The sequence below is a fragment of the Urocitellus parryii genome, chromosome 4, assembly GCF_045843805.1.
Source record: "Urocitellus parryii isolate mUroPar1 chromosome 4, mUroPar1.hap1, whole genome shotgun sequence".
Taxonomy (NCBI): Eukaryota; Metazoa; Chordata; class Mammalia; order Rodentia; family Sciuridae; genus Urocitellus; species Urocitellus parryii.
Window position 1 is genome coordinate 198,077,728 of NC_135534.1, and position 27,124 is coordinate 198,104,851.

General features: G+C 39.0%; 1 protein-coding gene across 1 annotated transcript in view; it reads left to right on the plus strand.

Moving 5' to 3' along the window:
• Positions 1-27,124, plus strand: part of Cntrl (centriolin) — an 89,389-nt gene that overhangs the window by 59,402 nt on the left and 2,863 nt on the right. The window contains exons 20-41 of the mRNA XM_026410376.2: positions 237-353; positions 854-998; positions 1,451-1,599; positions 3,737-3,923; positions 5,131-5,444; positions 6,857-7,065; positions 8,883-9,075; positions 11,491-11,621; positions 11,750-11,890; positions 11,995-12,121; positions 13,541-13,705; positions 14,432-14,591; positions 15,676-15,791; positions 15,873-16,090; positions 18,512-18,669; positions 19,847-19,920; positions 20,891-21,079; positions 21,511-21,736; positions 23,341-23,546; positions 24,495-24,635; positions 25,618-25,884; positions 26,061-26,123. Of these exons, the coding sequence (XP_026266161.2) occupies positions 237-353; positions 854-998; positions 1,451-1,599; positions 3,737-3,923; positions 5,131-5,444; positions 6,857-7,065; positions 8,883-9,075; positions 11,491-11,621; positions 11,750-11,890; positions 11,995-12,121; positions 13,541-13,705; positions 14,432-14,591; positions 15,676-15,791; positions 15,873-16,090; positions 18,512-18,669; positions 19,847-19,920; positions 20,891-21,079; positions 21,511-21,736; positions 23,341-23,546; positions 24,495-24,635; positions 25,618-25,884; positions 26,061-26,123 (3,696 nt within the window). The remainder of the gene's footprint in view (positions 1-236; positions 354-853; positions 999-1,450; positions 1,600-3,736; positions 3,924-5,130; positions 5,445-6,856; positions 7,066-8,882; positions 9,076-11,490; positions 11,622-11,749; positions 11,891-11,994; positions 12,122-13,540; positions 13,706-14,431; positions 14,592-15,675; positions 15,792-15,872; positions 16,091-18,511; positions 18,670-19,846; positions 19,921-20,890; positions 21,080-21,510; positions 21,737-23,340; positions 23,547-24,494; positions 24,636-25,617; positions 25,885-26,060; positions 26,124-27,124) is intronic.

Here is a 27,124-nt window from a genome sequence, read left to right on the forward strand (position 1 = left end):
GTGGAAGACTGTAGAACAGTGAAGAAAAAGCCCTTGTTCCTTCTAATGCAGCACTCTGACCACTTGACCAGAGTGGATCAGGCTGCCCAGATGGGAACAACATCAGAGAAAGTGGGGTTTGGTACCACATGTTCATGGGATAGCCCAGGCAGGCAATGTGACAAAAACAGAATCAGTCTGAGAGAAAGAATGAAGATGACAACCTGTGATGGCCTCCTCATACTGTGTCCCAGTAGGAGTTGCAGGAAGTTGAGAGGTTCAGCAGAAAGGCAGCACAAGCCGCCAGGGACCTCACTCGAGCAGAAGCAGAGATCGAGCTCCTGCAGAATCTTCTCAGGGAGACAAAGGAGCAGGTCAGTGTTGGTCCCCAAGCCATTTTCTTCCTGGATCTTTCTCAGTTCCTAAAAGATGAAAGTACTTCAAGTGATATATCAAATCTGAAGTGCAATCATTAGTCTATCAGTACTCGACTCTATTGCGTGCAGGGACGAAACACAGTGTAAATATAGGAGTCAGTTGATTTCCTCACTGGTAGGGACTAAATAAAAATTACAGAATTATGCTGGGCGCGGTGGTATATGCCTATAATTTCAGCGCCTCGGGAGGCTGAGACAGGAGGATGGCAAGTTCAAAGCCAGCCTCAGCAAAAGCAACATGCTAAGCAACTCAGTGAGATCCTGTCTCTAAATAAAATACAAAATAGGGCTGGGATGTAGCTCAGTGGTCGAGTTCCCCTGAGTTCAATCCTCAGTACTCCCCGCCAGAATTACAGAATTATAATCAAGTTGCAGGGATACACACATCTGAGAAAGGATTCATTCATGATACTTTGTATGATGAATTTTTTTAATAGTTTCGAACTGAAATGGAAAAAACAGATGTAGGTACTGGAGGAGCAAACTCAAAAGTGCTAGAAATCGAGAAGCTAAATGAGACGATGGAGAGGCAAAGGTCAGAGATCACAAGACTGCGGGATTTACTAGACCTCACTGGGGCTGGTAAGATATTATTGGGCTTTGATTTTTTATTTGTAGTCATAAAACCAAACTGTTTGTTTCTTACCTTTAAAACACATATTTAATTGTTGTAAATAAATTCCATGCTTAGTTGCAAAAATTATTTAATAGGTTAAAGAATTTAAAAAACATTTTGTGTCAAGTGTGAGTATTGAGGGACTTGATTAGAGATAAGGTGTTTGTATTTGTAATTTTCAAAGAAATAATGCTTATGAGTCTGTTTATTTGTTTTCCCTGAATTACTTTGGAATCAGAAAGAGAGATTAATGTACCTATCCTCTTAGTGTCAACAAAAACTAATTAAAAGGACATCTGAAAGTCGCCTTAAGGAACTGATGAAATTCACTGGCTCTCATGGAATCTCTTTTGTACATTGAGAAAGAAAGGAAGTAGATGATTTAATGCCAACTTCATAGAATGGCTTTCCTTTACAGATAACAAAGGAGGCTTTGAAAATGTTTTAGAAGAAATTGCTGAACTGCGCCGTGAAGTTTCTTCCCAGAATGATCACATCAGCGGCCTGGCAGGTCCTTTCGGAAGACGAGGCTGTTGGTACTTTATGCCACCACCACCATCATCAAAAGTAGGGGTTCTGTGGCACTGGAAGTGTATTCTAAATTTTTTTTTTAAATTATGGCGTTGTCCCCTTCCCCAAACTTGTGTATAGGTGCCAAGAACTTGTCGGCACTGAGCTTCTTCAGTGTTTTTAATATTTGAGATGAAAACGGGGCTTTCCAACAGAAGGTAGTAGTTGCCTTTTGCAGTCAGGTGGTATGTTGTGGGGTTTCCTGGTTGAGGATGCTAGAAGATGATACCATGACTTGAGTCAGAGAGCCTGCTGAAAACATGTATATAATTGTGCAGAGGCCCAGACAGAAAAATAGGTATCTGGATTTCATTTCCTTTTAACAAACGTTTAGTACTTACTGAAGTCTAGACCAAGATTCTGGTAGAGTTTGAGTACGATGACACCTGCTTTGGGGGCATGCTAGTATAATTACAAAACAATGATATGCATGTTATAACAGACTTGGGGGTTGTTTTGGGTACTGGGGATTGAACAGGGGGTGGGGATACCACTGAGTTACCTACCCAGCCCTTTTTCTTTCTTTTGAGAAGTTGCTGAGGTTCTCACTAAGTTGCTGACATATTTTAACCTTGAACTTGGAATCCTCCTGCCTCAGCCTCCTAGTTGCTGGATTACAAGGATGTGCTATTATGACTATTGTAATAACAGATTTGTTACAGAGAGATGTTAAGAAGTCATCTCATGAGAAAGTTCAGGAAGGAAGACTTTACCTCAGTGTCGTAAAGTCAGCACTTAGCAAGCAGCAAGGCATGGGCTTTTGGGGAGAGAGAAAACAGCTTGTGTAGAAGGGGAAAGCTGGCTTAGCCATGGCAAGTACCCTTATAGGACTCTGGAGGTTTATGGGAACAGTGAAAGAGGGAGATAGAAAAGTAGATTTGGGTCATGCTTCTTTTAAAAGGGCTTTCACTGAATTATTTAGGTCATGGGGAACTGAGGTTGTATGTTAACATGATCAGGGTAGGAAGAGTATTCTGGCTGACTTTGGAGTATAAACTTAAGGCAAGGGAAACTTTTTGTGGGGCTGTTTGAACTCTTTCAAGTGAAGGACAAAAGAAGCCAGAGCTATATCAGTGAAGCTGAAAAAGAAGAGATTAAGGAATGGTAAGGAGACCAAATAGGTACCTGAATGTGGAAAGTAAGGAATGGACTACGTAAGATGTACTCACCCAAAGCAGAGGAGCTAGGTGACATCCTTCTGACTAGCAACAGTAAGGGAGAAGTAGCCTTCAACATGCTAGGATCTCAGAAACCTACCTAAGTTTAACCAGAACCTGAAGAGCAGAATCTGAGATCCTCCCTTCCAGAAACCTAAAGGAAGCCTACACGCTGGGCACAACCAGAGGCACTATATGTTAGAACAAAACATTATGGCCTGGAGTCTAGAACTTCAGGCTGGAAAGGGTGGAGAATAGCAGAGTCAAGCTTTAAAGACATGCCAGGCTCCCAGGGCGGCAGATGACTAGTGTCTTCAGATTCCACTGAAAGTTTGCTGTTGTCTGTTGCCGCAGTGCTAGACTATTAAGACAAGGCAAAAGAAGAGAAAGCACAGGAAAGATGAACACAGGTAGAAGAGAGACTGAAACACAGGGACCTGCTCACTTATCAAGAGCTTGTTTTCGTTTCTCTTATGGGAAATTATGGCATAAAACTAACCCAAACAGATAGGTAATGTGCTTTTACCATTTCAGCATTGTCAAGGACTTGTTATTTCTAGAAAATGGTACCAAAAGACAGGAGAAAGCTTTCATTAAATAATTTCTGAAGAGATTAAATTGACATCAGTTTGGTTGCTTTCACACATTTCAAGCGTTTCCCTTTCACATACCAGTCTGCCATGACCCCAGCCATTGCTTACACAGTCCTTCTCTCTGCATGGCTTCCCTAATACTGTCTTGTTGATCAAGTCCAGATGCAAGTAAATAAACTGAATCATGTGTATGGAACTGCGGTTTATGTGACCTTGTAATCACATCTCACTTCTGACTATGAAAAATAATAATTACTATAATGAAAAGAAACCAAGTGCTTTCTCAGCTTTGCTACATCTCAGCATTCCTGCAGACTTTGACATTTCTCAAAGTCAGCCTTTCCATTTGTAATACACGGTGTGCTGTCCTGTCATTTATTTTAGATTTCCAGCCATAGTTCCCAGGCTACCAAGGACTCTGGTGTGGGCCTCAAGTACATGGCCTCAACTCCTTTCAGAAAACCACGGCCTGGACAAGAGGGAAAGGACAGCAGTGGACCTCCACCTGCTTCAGGATACTGGGTCTATTCACCAATCAGGAGTGGGTTACATAAATCATTTTCAAATAGAGGTAAAATACATCACATAAGAAAAGTTGTACTTCTCTTGCCTGTTTAATATCTTTTTATTGTTTTCCTGAAATCCATAGACATTGTCCGAACTCTTTAGTTTACTCTGTGAGGCTTTCTGTGACCTGGTCTTGGCCAATGACTTCTCTTACCTCCCATACCATGCCTGACTGCTTAAGATACAGCACCAGTTTTCTTAAACCTCCAGAGTTTAAACACTCTACCACCAAGCCACATCCTCAGCCCCAAAGCTCCATATTTTAAACTTTCTATCTGGAATGTCTTCCTCCTTTCTTTCTTTCCCAAACCAATTCCTCCTCATTCTTCAGTAAGTCCCAGGTCCTAAAATAGCACTCCCTTCATGGAGCCTTTCTCTACCCTGCTTCCTCCAGGCCAACCAAGTGGCTTCTTTGCCTCTGCTTCTGGAGTGTAGGGCCTTGATTCCTTGTATCATGGCAGTAAAGTAGCTCTACTAAAACAGAGTATTATAGGTGTGTCTTCCAAAGCACTCAGGGGAAGAATCAGACCTGGGTAAGTCCCAGCTCTTGCACTTAATAATTGTGATCATAGGCAAACTATTTATCTGCTCTGTGACTGTTAATCTTTAATATAGGAGTACTACCTTCTGAGGATATGTTCATTCAACAACTATTTATTGAGCACATGCAGTATGTTAGGTTCTTTGTCAGTGATGAGCAAATTTAGCTCCTCCTTTTAGAGGCAACAAGTAAGTAAGCCATCATATTGGAGAGTATTAGGTGTCATGAGAGTGGTAAATGCTGGGTGATGCCATTGCTGTCCTATCTCTTGGCACATCTCTGTTAATATTTAATGTAGCATCAAACAGGCACCCAAATGATTGCTGGATCAATGAATAAACTAGTGAGTGAAGAAATAAACCAAGATAGGCTTAGGAAAAACTCAAGTATTTAGAGTGCGGGAAACACTTTAAATCTGTTTTGATCTGTTTTGATCTCAGAATTGCTTTTGACCTTTCTCAGAGTGTTTTTTTGTTTTTGTTTGTTTTTTTCTTCAGTGTCACGGATGGAACCTGTGGCCTTGCCCATGCTAGGCAAGCCCTCTACCACTGAGCTACATCACCAGACTCTTTTTTGAGAATTTTATTCTCGTATTTCCAGGATCTCTGTCAAAATCTACTGTTCTCTACTAAACCCTGGGGTAACATACTCTTCTGTTTATTTTTTGAAGATGGAGACAGTGAAAGAGATAGCCAGGAAGAGAGTGGAATGGATGAACAAGAGGAGCCCCCATTTGTGCCTCCTTCTGGATACTTGATGTATACTGTGCTTCCTGATGGTTCTCCTGTACCCCAGGGCATGGCCCTGTATGCACCACCTCCTCCCTTGCTCAACAACAGCCGACCTCTCACCCCTGGCACTGTTGTTTATGGTCCACCTCCCGCTGGAGCCCCCACTGTTTATGGACCACCACCCCCAGGCTTCTCCGTTCCCCTCATCCCTGTGGGTGTTCTACATTGCAATGTGCCAGAACATCATAACTTAGTAAGTGGAAAGATACCCAGCTCTACCCACACTGCTTCCATACATGCCTGATAAGGATGTACATTTAATGAGTTGACTTTTTATGAATAGGTTGTATTCCAAAAGTGTGATTGTGAGGCTGATGTTTAGAACTGAGTAAGAATTCTCTTATTAAAATGCTATTTTGGATAGGATTTAAGGGCCCAGGCCAGTCTAAAACTTGGTTAGCCATTTTATTATAGAAATGCCTTCAGTTCAAAGCTGAACCATTTTCATGTACCTTTCTATTAACAAGTGCTGTATTAATGTGTATTTGTAGATATAGTCACATTATAGGGCCTATACCTGTGCATGTACACATACATGTATACACACTCATATAAAGAGCATACAGCAGGTTTTGATGGGAATTATCTCTGGGTGTAGGATTTATTGATCATTATTAATTTTATAGTTATTTTTGTACAGTTTTCCCACTTCATATTACAAGTATTTCCCTATGATTTTACTAGTGTTTTTAGAAAGTATTTTAATAACTATACATTTATTTGTAGGTCTTATAATTGACTGTGTGAGGAATCTAAGAACAGATAACTTCCTAACACTGAATTAATTTCTAACTTTTGGGTTCTAAAGCAATAAAACTTCATTCCAAGCTCCATTTCAAACTCAAAGCACAGGGAGACTGGTGGTTTTTTGTTTGTTTGTTTTTTCCTTCCCTTTTCAGCAGATTGGAGGGAAAGTAAAGGACTAGGACACCTGGTACCATGTCACAGTACTATCTTAATGGTTCAGACTGGCTTCAGAGGGCCTTTGTGCATTAACATGGTTACATTGGTAGTCACTCAGATTCTCTTGTGATTTTTTTTCATTGTACAATGTATCTGTAACCATTCTTTCTACTCAGCATTTATTAAGAAGCTCTTACACCGGTTCTTTTATTCTCTGAAAGTACTTAACTACTTATGTAGTTTCCAAAGTATACCTTTATGGTTTCTTACATTTTCACATATTATTTTTTTAGCTCGGGTTTTCCCTTTTTCATTTCTTTTAAATCCAGGCAAAACATCTCTTCCTCTGGGCAATCTTTTCAGATGACACCCCTCCTGTGTGTCCAGAGGAAGGAGAAACCTCCATCCGTCTCTTCTAGATTCTGAATGTCAGAAGCAGACATTTGGAAGAGTCTTGGTGGATGTTTTGCAACCATAGTCACACTGATAGAAAAGTTAAGTTAGATCAGTCCATCTGTTTCACCTATGGCATGTGAAAAAATGGGCTCACCTTAAATTTTCTTTTTATACAAAGTCAAAATCTACCATCACTTTTCAGCCTATAGATGTCACTTTAACTACAGTTAATTTCAGTTTCTGGGGGAAAAAGGGGAAATATATTCTCTGGTGTTTCAGTACTGCATTTTTTCCCCTATATTTCAGGAGAATGAAGTTTCTAGATTAGAGGACATAATGCAGCATTTAAAATCAAAGCGACAGGAGGAACGGTGGATGAGAGCATCCAGGCAGCAGTCTGAGAAAGAAATGGAAGAACTGCAACATAACATTGATGGTCTTTTGCAAGAGAAGAAAGAATTAGAATGTGAAGTAGAAGAATTACATAGAACCATCCAGAATCATCAACAACGAAAGTAATTATTATTAGCCATTATATTTTCGTAATTTTTTCATTATATTTTCATAATTCAGATGGATATGGTATTTTGGAAATGTTCTATTTCTGAACTGTCTAAAACAGTAATTACTAGTCACATGTTGGCTATTGTGCACTTGAAATGTGACTGCTGGAACCTAGAGGAACAGAACTAAATTTAATTTTAATTAATTAGTAGCCACATACTTTGGACAGTACAAATCTTGAGAACAGCACAGCCATTTCCCTTCCCCTTACTCCCCCCAGGCATCTAGTTGGCCTCTGAGTCCTGCTGATTACATACAAAAAGCTGTCAAACTGGCCCTTGACCACTGCCGCTCTGGCCTTTCATCCTTCTCATCCTCAGCCACTGTAATAGATTCACACTGGCATTCCAATGTCTTCTCTCTATATACTGGACACTGACTTTCTGTCCCATCATTGTGATAACACCTGCTACCATCTGAGCCCCGCCTCTCCTTTGTATCCCTTCCTCCCACATACGGTGTTTGATCTCCACCCCTGGCTTTTCTGTGGCCTTCCAGACACCATGTTTTTCCCTGCTTCTTCCTTGATGTGAGCCATCCTCTGCTGAAATGCCTTCCCTTTCCTTGCCTGATTCCACTCTGTCTTTCAGACAAAGGTTAGAGATCTGTTTTACACAAAGACTTTTTCCTCCTAGGCACCCCCTAATTCTGGGTTAGCAACCTTGGGTATAGCACTGTCCACAAAATATTGTGAGGAACCCAGGAGTTCCTTGAGAACAGTGGCTGGGCCTCCATCTCTGGAAGAGATGGTGGAGGCTGCATTTCCCTGTGCCTGGCATAATAAAAGTTGTAGCATCTGTTGCTTGAATCCAGTAATATAAAACCCATCTTCTGTAATATTCCGTGAATTGTGGCATGTCTCAAGTTTTTGTCATTTAAGGCAGACTAGCCCAGGTCCCAGGATAGGCGGGAGGCCTGCAGAGGATTCAAAGTAAATGAGTTGTGGTCACTGCCATCTAGGAATAGACACATGACTGACTAAAAGCCTAGAAGGGGAAAGCAAAGGCTACACCAGGAAGATTGGGACTGGGTGTTGAAGGATTGGAGAGGGTTGTATCTATTAGTAGTATATATTTTGAGGTCTTTTGAGGGGAATGTTAGGGTATAGGATATCCACTACTTTTTCCAGTTATAAAGGTGTATTAAAATGATCATTAGGAAATTTTGGTAACACAAAATTTATGAAAAAAGTTAAATATCATCTGTATACATTTATTTAAGGAGAAAAATATGTTGTATTTATTTTCATATTTTTCTGTCATGTAGTCATGGATAGTCCCATTGTCAAATAGTGTTATCAGGTTAAGCTTGGGTTTTTTTAATCTTGTACCAAACCTTTTCAGTATTAACATAGTTTAACAGAATGGAATAAATCACAAAATCTGGGCTTTGAGGACAGTTTTGAGGGAATGGATGATTATTCTGTTAGTAAATTTTTATACTTCAATCTATTCAGAATATTTCAATCATTCAGAAGCATGGATGTATCAGCACTGTCTTAGCCAGATACTAACAACATGGAAATATTTGCTGTTATTTTTAAAAGGAGAAACCATTCCATAATAAGTTCTGTGTATATACATTTATTGCCAGTAGTGTTCCATATTTAACAAAAAGGTGGACATTAATTTTGAATATAACCAAATGTAGCTGCTTCTCTTGTCCCTTCCCATATAAAATTAGAAAATCATTGTGCATCTTTTTCATAGGTTCTATTCATATTGTCTGCATTTAAAATTTTTTAGTGTTTGTGAATGTAATTTTTTAGGGACTTCATTGATGGAAATGTTGAGAGTCTTATGACTGAACTAGAAATTGAAAAATCATTCAAACACCATGAAGATATTGTAGATGAAATTGAGTGCATAGAGAAGACCCTTCTGAAACGGCGCTCAGAACTCAGGGAAGCTGACCGACTCCTGACAGAGGCTGAGAGTGAACTTGCATGCACAAAAGAGAAGGTATGTCTTCTTGTGGTTTGGGGTGTGAACTCATTGTGAGTAGGGCAGCTTACTGTTGTATGACTGGATTGCAAAGAAAACAGGTGAAAAGAACACAGTTGTCCAAGCCAGATAGCCAGGTTCCAGACTGGAGTCTGCCAGAATTTGGGCAAGTCATTGAAGTCCTCAAGTTTTGCCTTTCTCATCTATAAATTTAGGCTAAGAATATGTAGGCTGTTCAGTATGAATGAAATGAAATAACACATTTAAGATTTTTGAAGTTAATTTAGTTCTCAGCATATTCCACTATTTTATCATGTGTGTATGTGTTTGTGTTTTGGCTCTGCTGTGTTTCTTTTCTTTTCTTTTTAGTTTTCGATAGACCTTTATTTTATTTATTTATATGTGGTGCTGAGAATAGAACCCAGTGCCTCACACATGCTAGGGAAGTGCTCTACCACTGAGCCACAAACCCAGCCCTCTGCTGTGTTTCTTAAGTAGGCCATTTCAGTTTTTATAAAGCCATAGGGATCTCACAAGTCTTACTTTTTCTTTAAGCTGGTAATGGGAATAATAATATAATTTTGGTCCAAGATAGTATTCTTCAAAGACAACAACACAGAGGAAATTTGGAGTGGGGTGAGGGTGGCTTCCTTTTACTGAGCCCCTTCTGTTGACAGACATGGCCCATTGATAAATACCACTTCATTTAACCCTCCTGGCAACTCAGTTTACAGATGTAGCCCAAAGAGGTTTATAACTGACCCAGAGTTACAGAGTTAAGTTGTGCTACTGAAGAGCTTTTTTAGTTAAATGAGAATTTCAAGATTAAAAAAGTCCTTTACCTACATGGTACACCACAGGAACTACTAGTTTTACATTATTATTTCAACTTGGATCTATTTAAATTAATAGAAATCTGTTGCCCAGGAACTAAAATGGTTTCAGTTATTAAAGATATTCTGTGAGTGTTGGTTTTAATAAGAATGGAAAAAAGTTATCTCTTTTTAGAAGAGTCCTTGTCACATATTAGATCACTGTGAGAGAAAATAGGTGTTAGTAGTACAGAAAAAATTATCACTGGTATTTGAAAGGAAAGTGATGACACTTGTATAGGAACAGGTGGTAAGTGAACCAAGGCTGGGAAGCTCTTTCCCCTTCAGCCCCCCACAAAAATTCTTTACAATTCATTTTGTAAAGAATGTGCCAAATATGTTAAAACCTGACATGGGAGGGACAAAAGGCTACTTAGAAATGTGGCCTTCTGCAGTATGTAGTGATTTTTGTCCAGTGCTTTGTTGATGAACTGACAGAGAGCAGCTCTCTGGAATAGAGAGAGGGTGGTAAATACCTAGCCCTCAGAGGGCTTGCTGGCATTTTGGCAGCCACGGGGAATACTTAATAGACAAACTTAATGTACAGACTACCGTGACTTCAGTACAACTGCAGAAATTCAGGTTTTTGATTGATGTTGAATCAGTGCTTGACAGAAATACAAACCAAACTCTTATTTTTAGACCTTTTGATGATGTTATTATTAGCTTGTTTTAGGCAGAAAAACCGAGCTGATTTAAAAAAAAAAAAAAAAAAAGTGTTTTTTGCCAGATATTTTTAGGAAGATTTTCTCTTTTTTTGGGTACCAGGGATAGAGTCCATGGGCCCTTAACCACTCAGTCACATCCCCAATGCTTTTTAATTTTGAGATAGGATCTCACTAAGTTGCTGAGGCTTTGAACGTGGGATCCTCCTGCCTCCTACCTCCTGAACCACTTGGATTATAGGCGTGTGCCACCGTACCCAGCAGGAAGATTTTTTAACTACTTCAAAGGAATTCAGTATTTATATTCTTAACCATAATTAAATCATCACAAAATGAGTTTTCACTTGATTTGATAATATCTACAGTACAGCAGGAGTCTCAATGTACATAGAATCTTGGTAAAATCACTTCATTGGCATTTAATTGGCAATTAATCGAATGACCTAATAGTATTACATATTGTTTTGAAATAAAAAGATCATCTACAGTTCACCATCTTCAAATGACTATTTTTGCAGAGACTTTTTGTCTTTGTTGACATAGATTTTATTTTATATAGTTGCTTTCAGAGTACTTATGAGATTTTAAATTTGTTTCTCTTGGCCAACATAATATGGTTAACATTCTTGCATATTGCTACACAGAGCTACATAGTATTCTATTGTGTTTAATGTACTGTCACTTAATCTTGTATTTCAAGTTTTATATCATTTCAATACATTTTTACATAGTAGTTCTTTGCTTCACAGTTCTTTTCTGAGAAGTATAGAGTCAAAGCAAATGAACATCTTTATGCCTTTCTGTTTTGTTTTCCAAGAGTTGTACCCGTTTACACTTCCAGTCACTATAAGTCAATATTGTAGGTGAGTTGCTTTTAATGGCGGTTTCTTTTCTAGACAAAAAATGCTGTTGAAAAGTTCACTGAGGCCAAGAGAAATTTATTGCAAATCGAATCAGATGCTGAGGAATTAGAAAGGAGAGCACAGGAAACTGCTGTTAACCTTGTGAAAGCCGATCAGCAGCTGAGGTAGGTGGAGTCCCTAAGCTTATATGAGGAGATGAGTGAAGTTTGGTTCTAAGAAGGTAATAATTGGTTTGTGATAAGTGGTGCATATTAAGTCTTTGGGCCTGGGGAAATAACATGATGTGTTTTAGGTTGCTCCAAGCTGATACTGAGGATTTGGAGCAGCACAAAATTAAGCAAGAAGAAATCTTGAAAGAAGTAAACAAAGTTGTAGTAGCAAAAGATGCAGACTTCCAGTGTTTAAACAAGAAGAAGGAAAAGCTAACAGAAGAGTAAGTCAGGCCTCTGTTGGGCTGCAGGGGTGTGTGCAGGGGACAAGCTCTGTGTCCCGATCTCTATCCATAGAGTCTGCTCAAGTACTGCTGGTGCTTTCTAGGCTTCAGAACCTTCAAAAAGACATTGAGGCAGCAGAACACAATGAGCGTCACCACCTGCAGGTCCTCAAAGAATCTGAGACCCTCCTTGAAGCCAAGAGAGCCGAGCTGGAAAAGCTCAAAAGCCAGGTATGGCAGTAGACACCTAGAACAGAAAATTCATACTGCTTTAAAACCTACTTACGTTGTTTTATGATTATGAAAGTAATACAGATTTTTTAAGACCTTTGAAATATTTTTTAGTTGTAGTTGGACACAATACTTTTCTTTTATTTGTTTTTATGTGGTGCTGAGGATTGAACCCAGTGCCTCACACATACTAGGTGAGTGCTCTACCACTAAGCCACAATCCCAGCCCCAGTAATACATGTTTGATTGTAGAAAACATTGGAAAATATGAAATAAAGTATAAAGAATAGGGGCTGGGGTTGTGGCTCAGTGGTAGAGTGCTTGCCTAGCATGTGTGAGGCACTAGGTTCGATTCTCAGCACCACATAAAAATAAATAAAGGTCCAACAACAACTAATAAAATACTTTTTAAATAAATAAATAAATGAGGCTGTATGTCAGAAAAGTGTAGAGTCCAACATAAGTTTAAATCCCAACTCAGTACAGTGTATTATTGTGTCAGTTTTCTGTCACTATGACAAATACCCAACGTAATTAGCTTATAAATACAAAGGTTTGTGTGGTTCATAGTTTTAGAGGTTTTGGCCCATGCTCACTTGGGCCCATTGCCTTGGGCCTGTGGCAACACATCATCGTGGGAGTGTTTGGCAGCATCTGGGGAGTGAACATAGGGAAGAAGAAGAGGTGGGATCCCTTTATTCCCTTCAAGGGCTCATCCCCATGACCCAAAAGTCTCCCACTTGGCCCACTTCCCAGTGACACATTTTGGGGACTAAACCTTTAACACTGGACCAGTCACGTAAGAGCCCACCTATGGCCATTATTGTGTAAAAGATATGAGTTTTAATATATGGTATACTTTTCTGTTAAGTATGTTTATGAACACTAGGGCATTTAAACCAAGCATAAAAGTGGTCATTTGATAAGGGCACACTATAAGTATTTTTCTCTTTTCTTCCTTTCCATGTTTATGACTGCTTTTTCTGTAAACAAATATGTATTGCTCCTAAAATTGTAAGTAATTTTTAAACTTAAAAAAGTGAATAAACTCTAAAAATTTCTGCCTAATTTACATTGCCAAGGTTGTTACCAAAATGGAATTAAAGTGTGTACACACACACACACACCTTATTTTATACATATATAAGAAAGTTATTTGAAAACCATAATCTGAGGGGTAATCACTATTATCATGTTTCTGTTCTTGTGATCCAAGTGATTTTAAATATGAGAGCTCAAGGTCTTCATTAGGTATTCCATGTTCACACCCCCAAGCTTGGCCCTCCTTGTTCTTGGGACTGGGATTGAAGCTTTTGATTGCCCCCACATTCTTTAGCTGGCCTAAATAAATACTTAATCTCCAGGGTAGCACTGAAGGTTGTGTGGCCTTTGTCAGACTTTGCATTCTTCCCTTTTCAGGTAACAAGTCAGCAGCAGGAGATGGCTATCTTGGACAAGCAGTTAGGGCATAAAAAGGAGGAGCTGCAGCTACTCCAAGAAAGCATGGTCCAGGCAAAAGCTGATCTCCAAGAAGCCCTGAGTCTGGGAGAAACTGAAGTTGCTGAGAAGTGCAGTCACATCAGGGTATGATATTCAGTAGGTTTTCTTAAGAGTCCTAGACAATGCCATTGATTTATTTTGAGGTAGTTTCATTGGTTTTCTCTGAAGAAGATGTAAATTCCTGAAACCTTGCCTCCTCCCTAATGCCATTTGGTGTGTGTTGTGTGTCCAGGCTATGCTATGTCTGCGATGTGAAGTGCACCCATATTGTTGCCTGGATATGGCTAAGGTTCTCCTGTCTCTTGCCTTTCTCATTTCATTTCTTCTCTAGGAATAGCCTTTCTGCCCTGTTACTAGCCAGATCCCACCTGATTCTTATGGCCCAGCTACCTGCTGCCTTCTCACTTTTTGCTCTGGAAGGGGTTTCTTCCTCTCCTGAGTTTGGCAACATTCTTTGTGTTTCCTCAAGCACCTTGACTTTCTAAGAGTGTGCTGGTTTCCGGCCTTACCTCTGCACTAGGGCTGCTGAGCCCCTTGAGGTCAAGGGCTATGTTGAAATCAGCCTTTTTTCCTCTATAGCATGTTGCCTTGCATATGGTCAGTGCTGTGTATATATGTAAAGATGTTACTTTCTTCCATTATTCAGAAATATATTAGTGAAAAATATCGTGCTGTTCTTGACATCAAAGGAAAAAATAAGCTTGTTTCTAAGTTAGAAATTCTGTGAAATGAGACAAGAACATAATTGATTTTAGAGAAATTTCAGTTCATATTTTCATAGGGGAGGGTAACTTTTTGTTTTAAACACAGGAAGTAAAATTGCTTCTGGAAGAACTGAGTGTTCAGAAAGGAGAACTGAATGTCCACATTAGTGAAAAAAAAACCCAACTTGCACTTATAAAGCAGGAAATTGAAAAAGAGGAAGACAATCTTCAGGTAGTTTTAAGGCAAATGACTAAATACAAAACTGGTAAGTTTAAAGAACATATAAAGTTTGGTGTTGGAAATGTCTGTGTTATAGGTTATAGAAAAATACAAATGACCAAATAAGCCTCAATTAAAACTTAACCTTACTACTAATAAGCAAGTAAAGGCAAATTATAAAAGGCATATATTATATTCTGGCATTCGATTTAATATGGTTTATGTAAAAGTGAAATAATTATATTCATGGTTGACCAGCATATGCTGACAGAAGGGCAGTATATACCTTCGATCCTTTGAAGTGTACACTGGAATACTCTTTCAAGGTTCAAGACTCTTAAAAAAGTCACATCTGTTGGGCCAGCAAGCCCATTTCTATTCATAACCAAATGGCATCTTTTTACATGCTTCACAGTAATGTTTATAATGACAAAAATCTGGAAACAACCAATTTAAAATGATATTTTTAATATTTAATGACATTCAAAAGTGCTCAAGAGAATAGTGAAAAATAAATAAAAACTGAATATGGAGTATAGTCCAGTTTATTTTAGAATGTGTGTGTGTGTGTGTGTGTGTGTGTGTGTGTGTGTGTGTGTGTGTGTTTTTTCCTGGAAGGAAATACTCCAAAATGCTATTGTAATGATTATCATCTTTGTATGTTGGGATAATGATATATTTTCAGTTTTTTCTTTTAATACTTTTTTGTATTTTTTCAAATTTTCTCCATGAACAAATATTGTTATAATCAGAAAAAAGCTAAATTTAAATGTCTATATTTCAAAGGGCAAAACTATAATCATTTCAATCTTTATATAAAGTTTTTCCTATTTTGATTAAGTTTTATTTGTATAAAATGTTTTTAGTTCATTCTATTGTGGGGATATAAATGCTTTTCAAAGTAGTTCTTTATTAAATTTTTTTAATGTTTCTAACAAATTAAATAATTAACAATACTTTTAAAAAGTTGTTTCTGTTTAATATGTAATTAGCACCATTTATTCAGCTGAACAAAATTTTTTTGATCATCTGTTATTTCTTCCAGTCAGTAGCATTATTTTTTGTTTCATTTTATAAATGTTTCCAAGTTTACTTAAAAGCATGGGCTATGCTTTGTTTCTATCCATTAGAACTGAAGAACATTTTGGACATGTTACAACTTGAAAACAATGAACTACAAGATTTGAAGCTACAGCACGACCAGAAGGTGACTGAGTTAGAGAAGACTCAGGTCGAAGTGCTAGAGGTAATGAACAGAGATGTTGTCCCCTTAGCAAACTGAAGTCTTTCTCTTTTAGGATGTTGAGTCCCCTTTTTTCTGATTTAGGAGAAAATGGAGTTAGAGAATTTGCAGCAGGCTGCCCAACAACAGAAAGAGGAAATAGAGTGGCAGAAACAGCTCCTTGAGAGGAACAAACGGGAAGTAGATCGAATGACTGCTGAGATCCAGGCATTACAGTCATGTGTTGAGTGTTTGAGCAAAGAAAAGGAAGATCTCCAAGAGAAATGTGACAGCTGGGAAAAGAAGTTGTCACAAACCAAAAGGTGAGAGCAAGAACAAATAATATTTGGGGATCACTTTTAAAAATAAGAGTATAGGGACTCGGCATATGCCTCACTATAGAGCACTTACCTCACATGTACAATCCCTTGGGTTCAGTCCCTAGTCTTGCAAATAAATAAAATAAAAATAACTGAGAAGGAATTTAAAAAAACAAAATTAGAACTTACAGAAAAGGGAAAAAAATATTCAAACATGGTAGCATAATTCTGCAGTAGTGTTTTTTCGTGAATTTACTTCTAGCTTTTCTTCCCTCCTCAAAAAGACTTTTAAAAATAATCTGTTGTTGTCTTTGAAGTGAAATAACACATGCTGGAAATAAATGGAGAGAAGTACCTAATTCATTGGCTAGGAAGACAATATTGTTAAGATTTAGTTCTCCTCAAATTGTTCTATAAATTCAAAACACTGCAATAAAAAAAATCCCAGTAGCCATTCTTGGTTTTTTGTAGAAATTGACACATTGATTCTAAAGTTCAAATGGAAATGCAAAGGATCTAGAATAGAATTTTTGCAATTTTTTAGGCATAACACCAAAACAACTTTGAAAAAGAAACACAAAAGTTTTGGGCTAACACTACCTGATTTCAAGACTTCAGTATAAAACTGTAGTAAGCAACACTGTGGTATTGGTATAAAGTAGACAAATATATCATTGGAACAGAATAGAAAGTCAGAGATAAATTCTCACATATATGGACAACTGATTTTGACCAAGATAAGGAAGTATTGTTTCAGTAAAGAAAAGATAATCTCTTTAAAAAATGTTGCTAACCCAATTGGATATCCAAAATTAAAACAATGAAACCTTGACCTGTATGTCACATTGTATACAAAAATTAACTCAAACCCTACCATAAACAGAAATGCAAAACCTAAATATAAAACCTCTAAAGAGAAAACTTTTTGTGATCTTGGGTTAAGCAAAATGTTCTTAGGTTTGGCAACTAAAAACATGACCCATAAAAAAGTAAATTGAAAAAATTGAATTTCATCAAAATTTCATCGGTTCTTCAGAAGACACTGTTGAACTAGTAAAAAGGCATGACACAGACTGGGCCAGAGGTGAATCTTTGTAACCATGTATCCAATAAAGAACTTGTAACTTATATCCAGACTATGTATACCTAAAGAACTCTCAAAACTCAATAGTAAGAAAATAACCCAGTTTTTGTTGTTGTTGTTGTTGTTGCTTGTTTTGTTTTGATACTGGGAATTACCAGGGCACTTTACCACTTAGCTACATCCTCAGCCCTTTTTATTTTTTATTTTGAGATAGGCAGGGTCTCAGTAAAGTTATGGAGGATCTTGCTAAGATGCTGAGGCTGGCCTCAAATCTGCAAGCCTCCTGCCTCAGTTTCCTGAGTTGCTGAGATTACAGGTGTGCACTGCCACGCCCAGCTATAACGACAGTTTTTTTAAATGGATACAAGATTTGAACAGACATTTCACTTCACGATATATATGATGGCAAATAAACATGATACGATGCTCAGCAACATTGCTCATTAAGGAAATACAAATTAAAACCATAAGGTAATATTCACTACACATTTATCAACATGACCATACCATATGTTATTGAAGTACTTTCATGTACAACTGATGGGAATGTAAAATGCTATGAGTATTTTGGAAAACAGTTTGGCAGTTACTTAAAAATCAGAAGTACACCTACCCAGAGATTCAGTCATTCTGCCCCTAGGTTTTGTTTTGGGTTTCTTCTTGCAGTACTGGGGATTGAACCTAGGGCCTTATGCATGCTACACTCCCAGGTATTTACTCAAGAGAATGAAAGCATATTTCTACACATAGTATGACAAGTGTTCATAGCATCTTTATTTGTAATTGCCTGCATGTCTATAAACTTGCAGATGAGTAAACGAATTGTAGTATGTCTACCATGGTATACTGTAGGAATAAAGGGTTGATACCCAACATGGATGAATGTCAGAGTAATTGTGCTGAGTGAAAGAATCCAGACAAAAGCAAGTTTACACTTTTGGCCTCCCTTGATATGTAGAATACCTCTCAGGCATGTCTATGACATGGAAAAATCGTATGACACATACCATTGTGTTTCCTGCTTTTTCACCTATCACAAGTTAGCAGTACAATTTTGATCCTCAGATATTTGGAATTCTGAATATTATCCATTTTTTATCCATGATTTTTATAAAACCTGAATTTAGTCAGTAACTTTCGAAGTTGGGGGGAATCTCCTATTTAGAAACCTGATAAGATTTCATTTAAAAAAATGAGTTCAACAATCTTGAATTTTAAGATTTATATTCATTCAGACCTTCCATAACTGTACATTGTGAAAAGGTAACACTATTCCTTAGTCATATCTTACGTGTGCTTAACTATTTCATATTGACCATCTGATTTATTTTGTGTGGTAGGGTTTTAGCAACTACAGAAGAAAATAGCAAAATGGAGCAATCAAACTTAGAAAACTTGGAATTGAATGTCATAAAACTACAGCAGGAGGTGGACCAGCTAAACAAAGACAAGCTGTCACTACTTAAGGACATTTCAGCAGTGCAGCCACAGCTCCACGGTAGGAGGCAGTAGAGCAGGAGAGATGTGATTTTCCCTGTTTGTTAAATTCTTTGTGTGATTTTTCTTATTACAGAAGTCTTCATGCAAATGGGCAAGGAGTTTCTTTCTAAAATTAGATTGTGGTAATGGTTGCCCAACTCTGAATATACTAAAAGCATTTGAATTGTATACTTTAAATAGAACATGCATAATATGTGAATTATATCTCAGCTGATCAATTTTTCTAAAAACTCGAATTCATGTTCCTTAGAGAACAATTTTAAAACATAACAAAAAAGATGAAAAAACATATTTTTTATAAAAATTTTAAAAAGTAACTCCTATTAACAGTTTGGTAAATATTCTTCCAGGTTTTCCCTAGGAGTGTATGTGTGTACTTTAATGCAAATGAAAACATGTCTTTTATTACCAAATCTTTATAATTTTTAGGAGAAATTGCTATGTTATTCTAGCTAATAATAACTTGTTGAGCATTTATTATGCCCTAGACCTGATACATTTTCTCATTTAATCCTCATAACATTTTTAGGAGATAGAAACTATTGTTTACCCATTTACAGATGAGGAAACCTAAGCTTAGTGTTCTTATAATTTGTTCAGTCACATAACTAGTAATTGACAAAGACAGTATAGATATAAATTTAGTTCCTAAATTATCTTCCTGAAAAGTACTAACTTTACATTTCTACCAGCAATGTAGAAGGTACATATTTTTACATCATGCATCTCAACATTAAATATTATCTGTGAATTTTTTTCAGTACTTCAGGTTGAATCTCTACCATCGAGCTATGTGCTTAGCCCTTTTTATTTTTTATTTTTTGAGATAGGGTCTAAGTTAACCCAGTCTGGTCTCAAACTTGTTTTCCTCCTGCCTCCACTTCCAAGTTGCTGGAATTACAAGTGTACGCCACTGGTGCAGCTATTTTCTGTAAAGTTTTTAATGTAAGATTTTGAATATGAAAGTCTTTAAAAACCTAGGCTCCTAGCCAAGATACGGATTGTGTATATATCCCTGTCTTTTGGCTTTTAATAAGTGAGTGTGACATTGTTGTTCATTCTACAGAAATATGTTTGAATTCACTTTTGCTGTACTTTTTTGGGGAAGGTAGCTGATGAAAATCTGTCATGTATACATACACGTATATTATTTTATTAAAATGTTGTTTCTGTAGAAAAACGAGAAGCAGTGAAGTCACTACAGGAGGAACTAGCTAATGTCCAAAACCATTTGAACCTAGCAAAACAGGTAAGGCTAACAAGTAGAATCTTCTGTTAGTATCCCAAAGGCACGCAGACAATTGGGTAATATAACAAAAAAGTCAAGTAAGCTGGTTTCCATTCACACCAACAGATCATAGGGCCATTTATATAATGCAACCCTCAAATAATATTTTGGTACAGAGCTGTGGTTTTCTAATTTATTTGGGCCCTAGAACTCTTGATTCAAATGAAGTTTTACTCAAAACAAATATGTATAGTGGTGGCTAGACCAGAGTCATGCAGTTACTCTGCAGCTCCTCCAGGGCCAAAGGGAACAGGCAAGACTTCCGGATAAAGCTTAGAACTGAATACTTATTGAACAACAGAGCAGGATGTTGGATAGGGGAGATTCTTGAGCCTGTAAATTCTCATCGTCTTCCTTAAGGTAACTCAGTGTTGTCCTGTGAGAATAGTGCTAAAAACGGATTTTCAAAGAACTTCAAGCAAATTCTGGGTCTCATTTTCTTCTACATAAATTAGAAGTTAGATTTAACATCTAAATTCTTTTCCTTATACCTTTAAGATTGTGCTTCTGAGAAGTATAAAACTTAAAATAGTCTACTTTTTAAAAATCCTACAAAGGTTCTTGTGAATATTATTGTGAGAAATATGCTTTAAAATGCTTAATTTGGGTTCCTTTAAGAGGCATTTAATTTTCTGAACAATGCTGTGAGGTAGCTTGTTGTTTTTTGTTTTCCTCCTACCCACCTCAGTGACAAGGCAGATAAGCTGAGAGGAGCTGAGTATTTTGGTGGTTTTTTGACTCCTTATTTTTTAGGCACTAAAAAAGAGGAAAGCCAGCAATTAGTTTGATTAATGAATCCTTCTGTAAGTTTGTTGAGATAAAGGCTATGGAAACTATGCTTCTCATTTCATCAAATTTGGTAGATGGTGGATTGGCACTGGCCACTCCCGGTAGCTTTGTGAGTCCTTTCAGTTTGTTCTTCTACCTGTAGGACCTGCTTCATACCACCAGCCGTCAGGATTCACTGCTTGGTGAGCAGACCCGGCTGCAGAAGGACATCAATGAGTGGGTAGAGAGGTTCGAGAACTGTCAAAAAGAAGCAGAAGCTAAACAACAACAACTCCAAGCGCTTCAGAGTGAGATCGAAGAAAACAAGCTGAAGCTAGACCAGCAAGAAATGGTACTACACATTCACGATTATACATGAAAGGAGCCTTCTATTACTTGTATGAGCTTTCTCCTGTGGCAGAAAGCTGCTGGGAAGCCCCTCCCCGTGGCCTTTGTGTCTCTCTAACATGCAACTAGGTGTGACTTTTACACCAGCTCTGTGACTCTGTTGAGATAAATATACATGATGGTCCCTTAAAGTCATAGGACATTGATCCTGTAAAGAATCTTAATGCCACGTGCTCTTTGCTGCTTAATCTCCTCACACTACCCAGGTGACTTTCCAGCCCTTGCGTCATCACTTTTGCAAAGGATTTTTCTGGCCTGTGGGCCAGAGTACTGGAATCTGTTGTACTGGAATCTGTCTCATGTTCATCTGGGACACTATTATGAGCTACTTTTTATTATGAGTATATATTATGACTAAGATTTTTCTCCATTGAGATGTTTCAGAGACTTCATAAAGAGAGAGAGAATGAAGAAAGTAAATTAGAAGCCAGTAAAGTAACACTGAAGGAGCAGCGGCACCAGCTGGAAAAAGAATTAATGGACCAGAAAAGCAAACTGAACCAGGTGCTCATGCAGATGTCGGTGGCAGAAGAGCGCATGAGGACTCTGCAAGAAGAGGAGCGGTGGGGGGAGACCCTGGAGAAGACGCTCTCCCAGACCAGTGTGTACCCTGAAATGAATCAGGGGCAGGGATGGGGCAAGGGCAGGGAAGGTGGAAGGGTAGCTCTGCTGGTTGTCTTGTAAAGTGTGTGAAGGCCCCAGGCCCCAGCCAGGGCCCAGGAAGGGGCAGGAGAAGCAAAGCAGAATGGCAGCCCTGTGAGAGATGCAGAGACAGGAGCAGAGACGCAAAGGGAACATGTACCTTTCTGGAGAAGTTTGATCCTAAGACTGCCTCCTTTGTTACCACGAGAAAGTGGAATATTGAGGCAAAAAAGTGTGGAAGACACTCTCAAGTACACTTTGAGCTTTAGGAATAATGATCCGTTTTGCTCAGCCAGTCGAACAATATTAACAATTCTTCTGTCCTCAGTTGACATAGTAAATGGTAAAGAATACAGGTATTTGCCTTTGAGTCAGTTTACTCCTGCTTGAACCTTATGTAAATGAAGTTGGTTTGAAAATCCAGGACACATGGTCATCAATAAATAATTTTTATCTTTCTTAGGCCACAGGGTTTAATAGTGCTCAGAAAATGTTATGGTTCTGGTGCCTGAAAGGATTGTCACTCATTTTCCCCTAGCAACTCACAATACACCCAGACCCAGTCATTTCATAATGAAAATGAGACTAAACAAATATGCTGAATTCTCACTGTAGCAGAGGTGTTGAAAAGTGAAGTCTGGGTAGGGTGCTACTCTAAATAGAGTGGTAAGAAAAATATTTTTTTAAATGTTACTCTTATTTGTAAGCATTTTTATTGAGTGCTTACTCTGTCCCCAATATTTACATATGTGATTCCAGCAGAATACAAGGCAGTGTGTTCCTCACAGTGTGCTCCTCATCTGTAACACGGGGCTCAGGCCACTGTAAGAACCAGCTCCAAATCCTGTGCCTTTTCTACTGCACCAACTCCTGTGTGGGAAGAAGTACTGGTGTGCTTCCCTTTAATCAAATCAAAGTCCACAAGCCAGGCACAGTCAAGCACTCCTATTCTCCAAGCTACTTGGAGGCTGAGGTAGGAGGATAGAAAGTTTGAGGTCAACCTCAGTAACTTAGACCCTGTCTCAAAAAAAAGGTGGGGGGCGGGGGGACTGGGATGTAGCTCAAGGGTAAAACACCCATAGGTTCAATCCCCAGTACCAAATCGTTTTTTTTTTTTTAATAACTTTATTTTATTTGTTTATTCTTTTTATTTTTTATGTGGTGCTGAGGATCGAACCCAGGACCTCACACATGCTAGGCAAGCACTCTACCACTGAGCCACAATCCCACCCCAAATCAAGTTTTATTAAAAAAAAAAAAATCAGCAGTCTGTTGCATGTTTCCTGCACCTCAGTAAGGGACTGTATTTATTCTCATTTGTCTCAGAGACTCAAAGGAAGGATAGTTTTTGTCACTTTGGGATCAGGCCTCTAAGAACCAGTTACTTCAGGATGTACCTTACCTGGATCTTTCCTGGTCTTTGGAGTGGTCAGGGCAAACTGGTGAGGTGTGGTAATGGAGGGTAGATCCAAGTGGACAGCCTGTCACCTTGTGAGGAAAGGAAAGTTCTGCCTGCAGCTGCCTCAGGGCCTCCTGCTGAACTTTGTAAAATGCTTATTTCAGAGCTGCAGCTTTCAGAACGGGAGCAGCAATTAATGGAAAAGTCGAGTGAGCTACGGGCTCTACAGAAAGAGACAGATGCTATGAGGGCAGACTTCAGTCTCCTGCGGAACCAGTTTTTAACAGAGAGAAAGAAAGCTGAGAAGCAGGTGGCCAGCCTGAAGGATGCACTCCAGGTCCAGCGGAGCCAGCTGGAGAAAAACCTCCTTGTGAGTAGCTGCTGCCCTGGCATTGTATGAGGTTATGATGCAGTTAAGCCCTCAGCCTGCAGCACCAGTGCAGAGAACGTTAATAGCCCACCAACCACCCCTTACCCAGCTACGGGTATTGCTGTGTTCATGGAGATTGACTCTTGAAGCTCATGGTAAGTTTTGCGTGAGACTCCACTGCTGCCCCAGAGTAGCTTTGGCTGCTGGCTGGAGAGCATCCCATGAACTAGTGTCAGCACAAAGTCGAGACAGCTTCTGCTGTGGCCCACTGTGGGGATGAGGGCGTTGGAGAGGGCTTGGAAGACATTTGTACCCAGCTGTAGTCATTGCTTACAAATTATTCTCATCCTGGCCTTTTCAGTCAGCATTAACATTAATCATTATCCTAAACCAGGAAGCTCAATCTACTATGCTTTTATCCCTGAAATAAATTCAGGTGGTGATAATCAAATAGTTCGGAGCCATTTGTGATAGGTGGGGGCAGGTGAGCTCAGTGGTTTCACAAATAATCCTCTGGTTGGATTGAGGGAGCCCTGTTATATGAAAGGAACTTCTAAACGGTATGTGTTTCCAGAGGGTGATATTCTTACAACTATCGATAGACAAGGTAACTGTAAACACAGAATATAGATGTTTAAAATTTAATCCTTCCAATAACACTGATGATTGGTACTGTTGTTCCCATTTTATAGACAATGGAGACTCAGAGAAAGTAACTTATCAAAGATGCAGCAGATCTGGGGTTCAGACTTTGGTGTAATAGATTGACATATGTGTACTCCCAGCTATACTCTGCCTACCCCAAAGAAGTAAATAGACTTATCCCCATTTTACAGCCTGAGAAGCTGAGGCCAAGAGGAGATGAAGTTATAGAGCTAGTGAGTATATGAGCCAATAGCAGCAACACCGCCATGTTTGGACCACAGAGTCATTTTCTTCCTGTTCTAGGAGCAAAAACAGGAGAAGAGTTGCATGCAGAAGGAGATGGCGACGATGGAGCTGGTAGCCCAGGACAACCACGAGAGGGCCCGGCGCCTGATGAAGGAGCTCACCCAGATGCAGCAGGAATACCTGGAGCTCAAGAAACAGGTGTGTGACCAGGACCTTCTGCTGGCCAGCCTGGGCAGGAAGGGTCAGTAAACACTCCTTGCCCTCAGGACTCCAACAAGTTGTAACGGAGTTGGTATCTTTTAAGAGGATTATTTCTTTATGGAAATCATGAAAGACTGGTTATAAGAAGGTTCATCTACAACTAAAAAAAAAAAAAAAAGATTCTCAGCACATCTGTAATCCCAGAAGCTGAGGCAGGAAGATCACAAGTTCAAAGCCAGCCTCAGCAAAAGTGAGGCACTATGCAACTCAGTGGCACCCTGTCTCTAAATAAAATGCAAAATAGGGCTAGGGATGTGGCTCAGTAGTCGAGTGCCCCCGAGTTCAATCCCTGGTCCCCCTGCCACACACACACAAAAAAAATCTCTTAAAGCTGGATGCACACCTATAATCTTGTAATCTGAGCTACTTAGGAGGCTGAGGCTGGAGGCTTACAAGTTTGAGGCCAGCCTGAACAACTGAGATGTCTCAAAGTAAAAAATAAAAAGGGCTGGGAATGTAGTTCAGTGGTAGTGCATCCATGGGTTCAACCCTCAGTACTTAAAAAAAAAAAAAAACTAATACTAAAATTCTCCAAGCTTTTTATGTTAGTTATTGAAAGGAAAAAATGGTAATTCTTTAACATAAAACTTTATCATGGCCCAAAGAAATACGTTAAAATGTTAGTTTTTATGCCAGAAACAAGTCTAGTAACATAATTCCCAGATAAGAAAAAATGATCCAGGGGAAAACTTTGATAACGTGTAACAGGTGGAAAGCACAAAACCAGTTCATGCTTGGAGTTGTCAGCCTGGGCAACACGGGAGACCCATCTCAAACACACACATCTTTAAGTTGAACCATCATAAGACAGGGATTGTCTGCAGTTGATATCTACAGAACTTTATAAATACTAGACGCATTCAATAGCTGACCTCTAAGTAAGTCCCAAACCTTACTCCGTATATTTAACTCTGTTTAGATGGCAAACCAAAAAGATCTGGAGAGAAGACAAATAGAAATCAGTGATGCAATGAGGACACTTAAGTCTGAGGTTAAAGATGAAATAAGAACCAGCTTGAAGAATCTCAACCAGTTTCTTCCAGAACTACCAGAAGATATAACAGCTATTTTGGAAAGAAATGGAAACCTAGAAGGAGAGTTGGAAAGCTTAAAAGAGAACTTTCCATTCACTGTGAATGAGAGACCATTTGAAGAAAAGCCAAATTTTTCCCAAGTTCACATAACGGTAAGAGTGTATCCTGCTATTCCCTCAGCTTCATAGAAGGATAGTTTGTTTCCACCTCCTCCATCCTCCAGTTAAGCTAAAAACAGGCTTGGAGGTGCGGGGGTAGGAAAGGCTGGTTGTCTCCCACCCATGATACTGGGTGACTCATGGATGTCTCCCTTTTCCTTTTGCAAAAGGATGAGCACTGGCGCGGGGAGGCACTCCGAGAGAGACTGCGGCACCGTGAAGATCGACTCAAGGTTACCCTTTTTAAAAAAAATAAGAACCAGTCTGGAGGCGTGGCTCAGTGGTAGAGCACTTGCCTAGGATACATAAGGCCCTGGGCTCACCCCCAGCATCACAAAACAAAACAAAATGGTTTGAGATGCTTGGCACTTTGGGGAAAATGGGGGAAATTTCTCATTCACAAGCTGCTCTCACATCCACAATTTTGCAGCACTGAGAAGTTTATAGATGACATGGTTGAAGTTCAGAGAAGTAGACGTCACACAACAGTGAATGACAGTCAGTGTTCAAGATTCTAGGGCTGGGGTGTAGCTAGTGATGAAACACTTGCCTAGCAATAACCAAAATTCTGGGCTTGATCTCTAACACCCCACAAAACACGAATTCTGGTGTTAAGTCTAGTGTTCTTTAACTACATAATGCTGCTTTACTTCATCTAGAACTGACAGAAACTAAGTATTTGGAAGAGGAAATGGAGACATAGTGATGAACTGTAAGAACACCATAAACCAGTGATTTGGGGAAACATTGAGAACACTAGAAAAGTAGGGTTGAGTGTCAGATAAGGAATTGTTTGACTCAGAATATGTTGCTTTGGAGGCCCTGCGAGACATGAAGTTAAAGTCTATTAGTGGAGTCTAGAATTTAGTGTCCAGTGTTAACCTAAAGATTTGGGGGTTAAGTGTATGGGTGGAGTTGAAATGAGAGGGAGGTAGAATGAAAAGACAGGACTCACCTTTAGGGAATGGCTGCCCTACACAGCATGGCCTGCGAGGGAACAGTACTGCAGCATTGAGAGGAGCCCTGTGACTTCCAGTGACTTTCTCCCACCACACATGGCTGCTTTAATTTTAGTCAGTTATATAATTAAATCAAGTTAAAAATTCAATTCTTCAGTTGCTACATTTCAAGTGCTTAGTAGCCATGTGTGTCTAGTGGCTGCTCTAGATAGATACAACCAGAGATAGAACATTCCATCACTGCAGAAAGTGTGCGTGGAGGGTGCTGCTTCAGA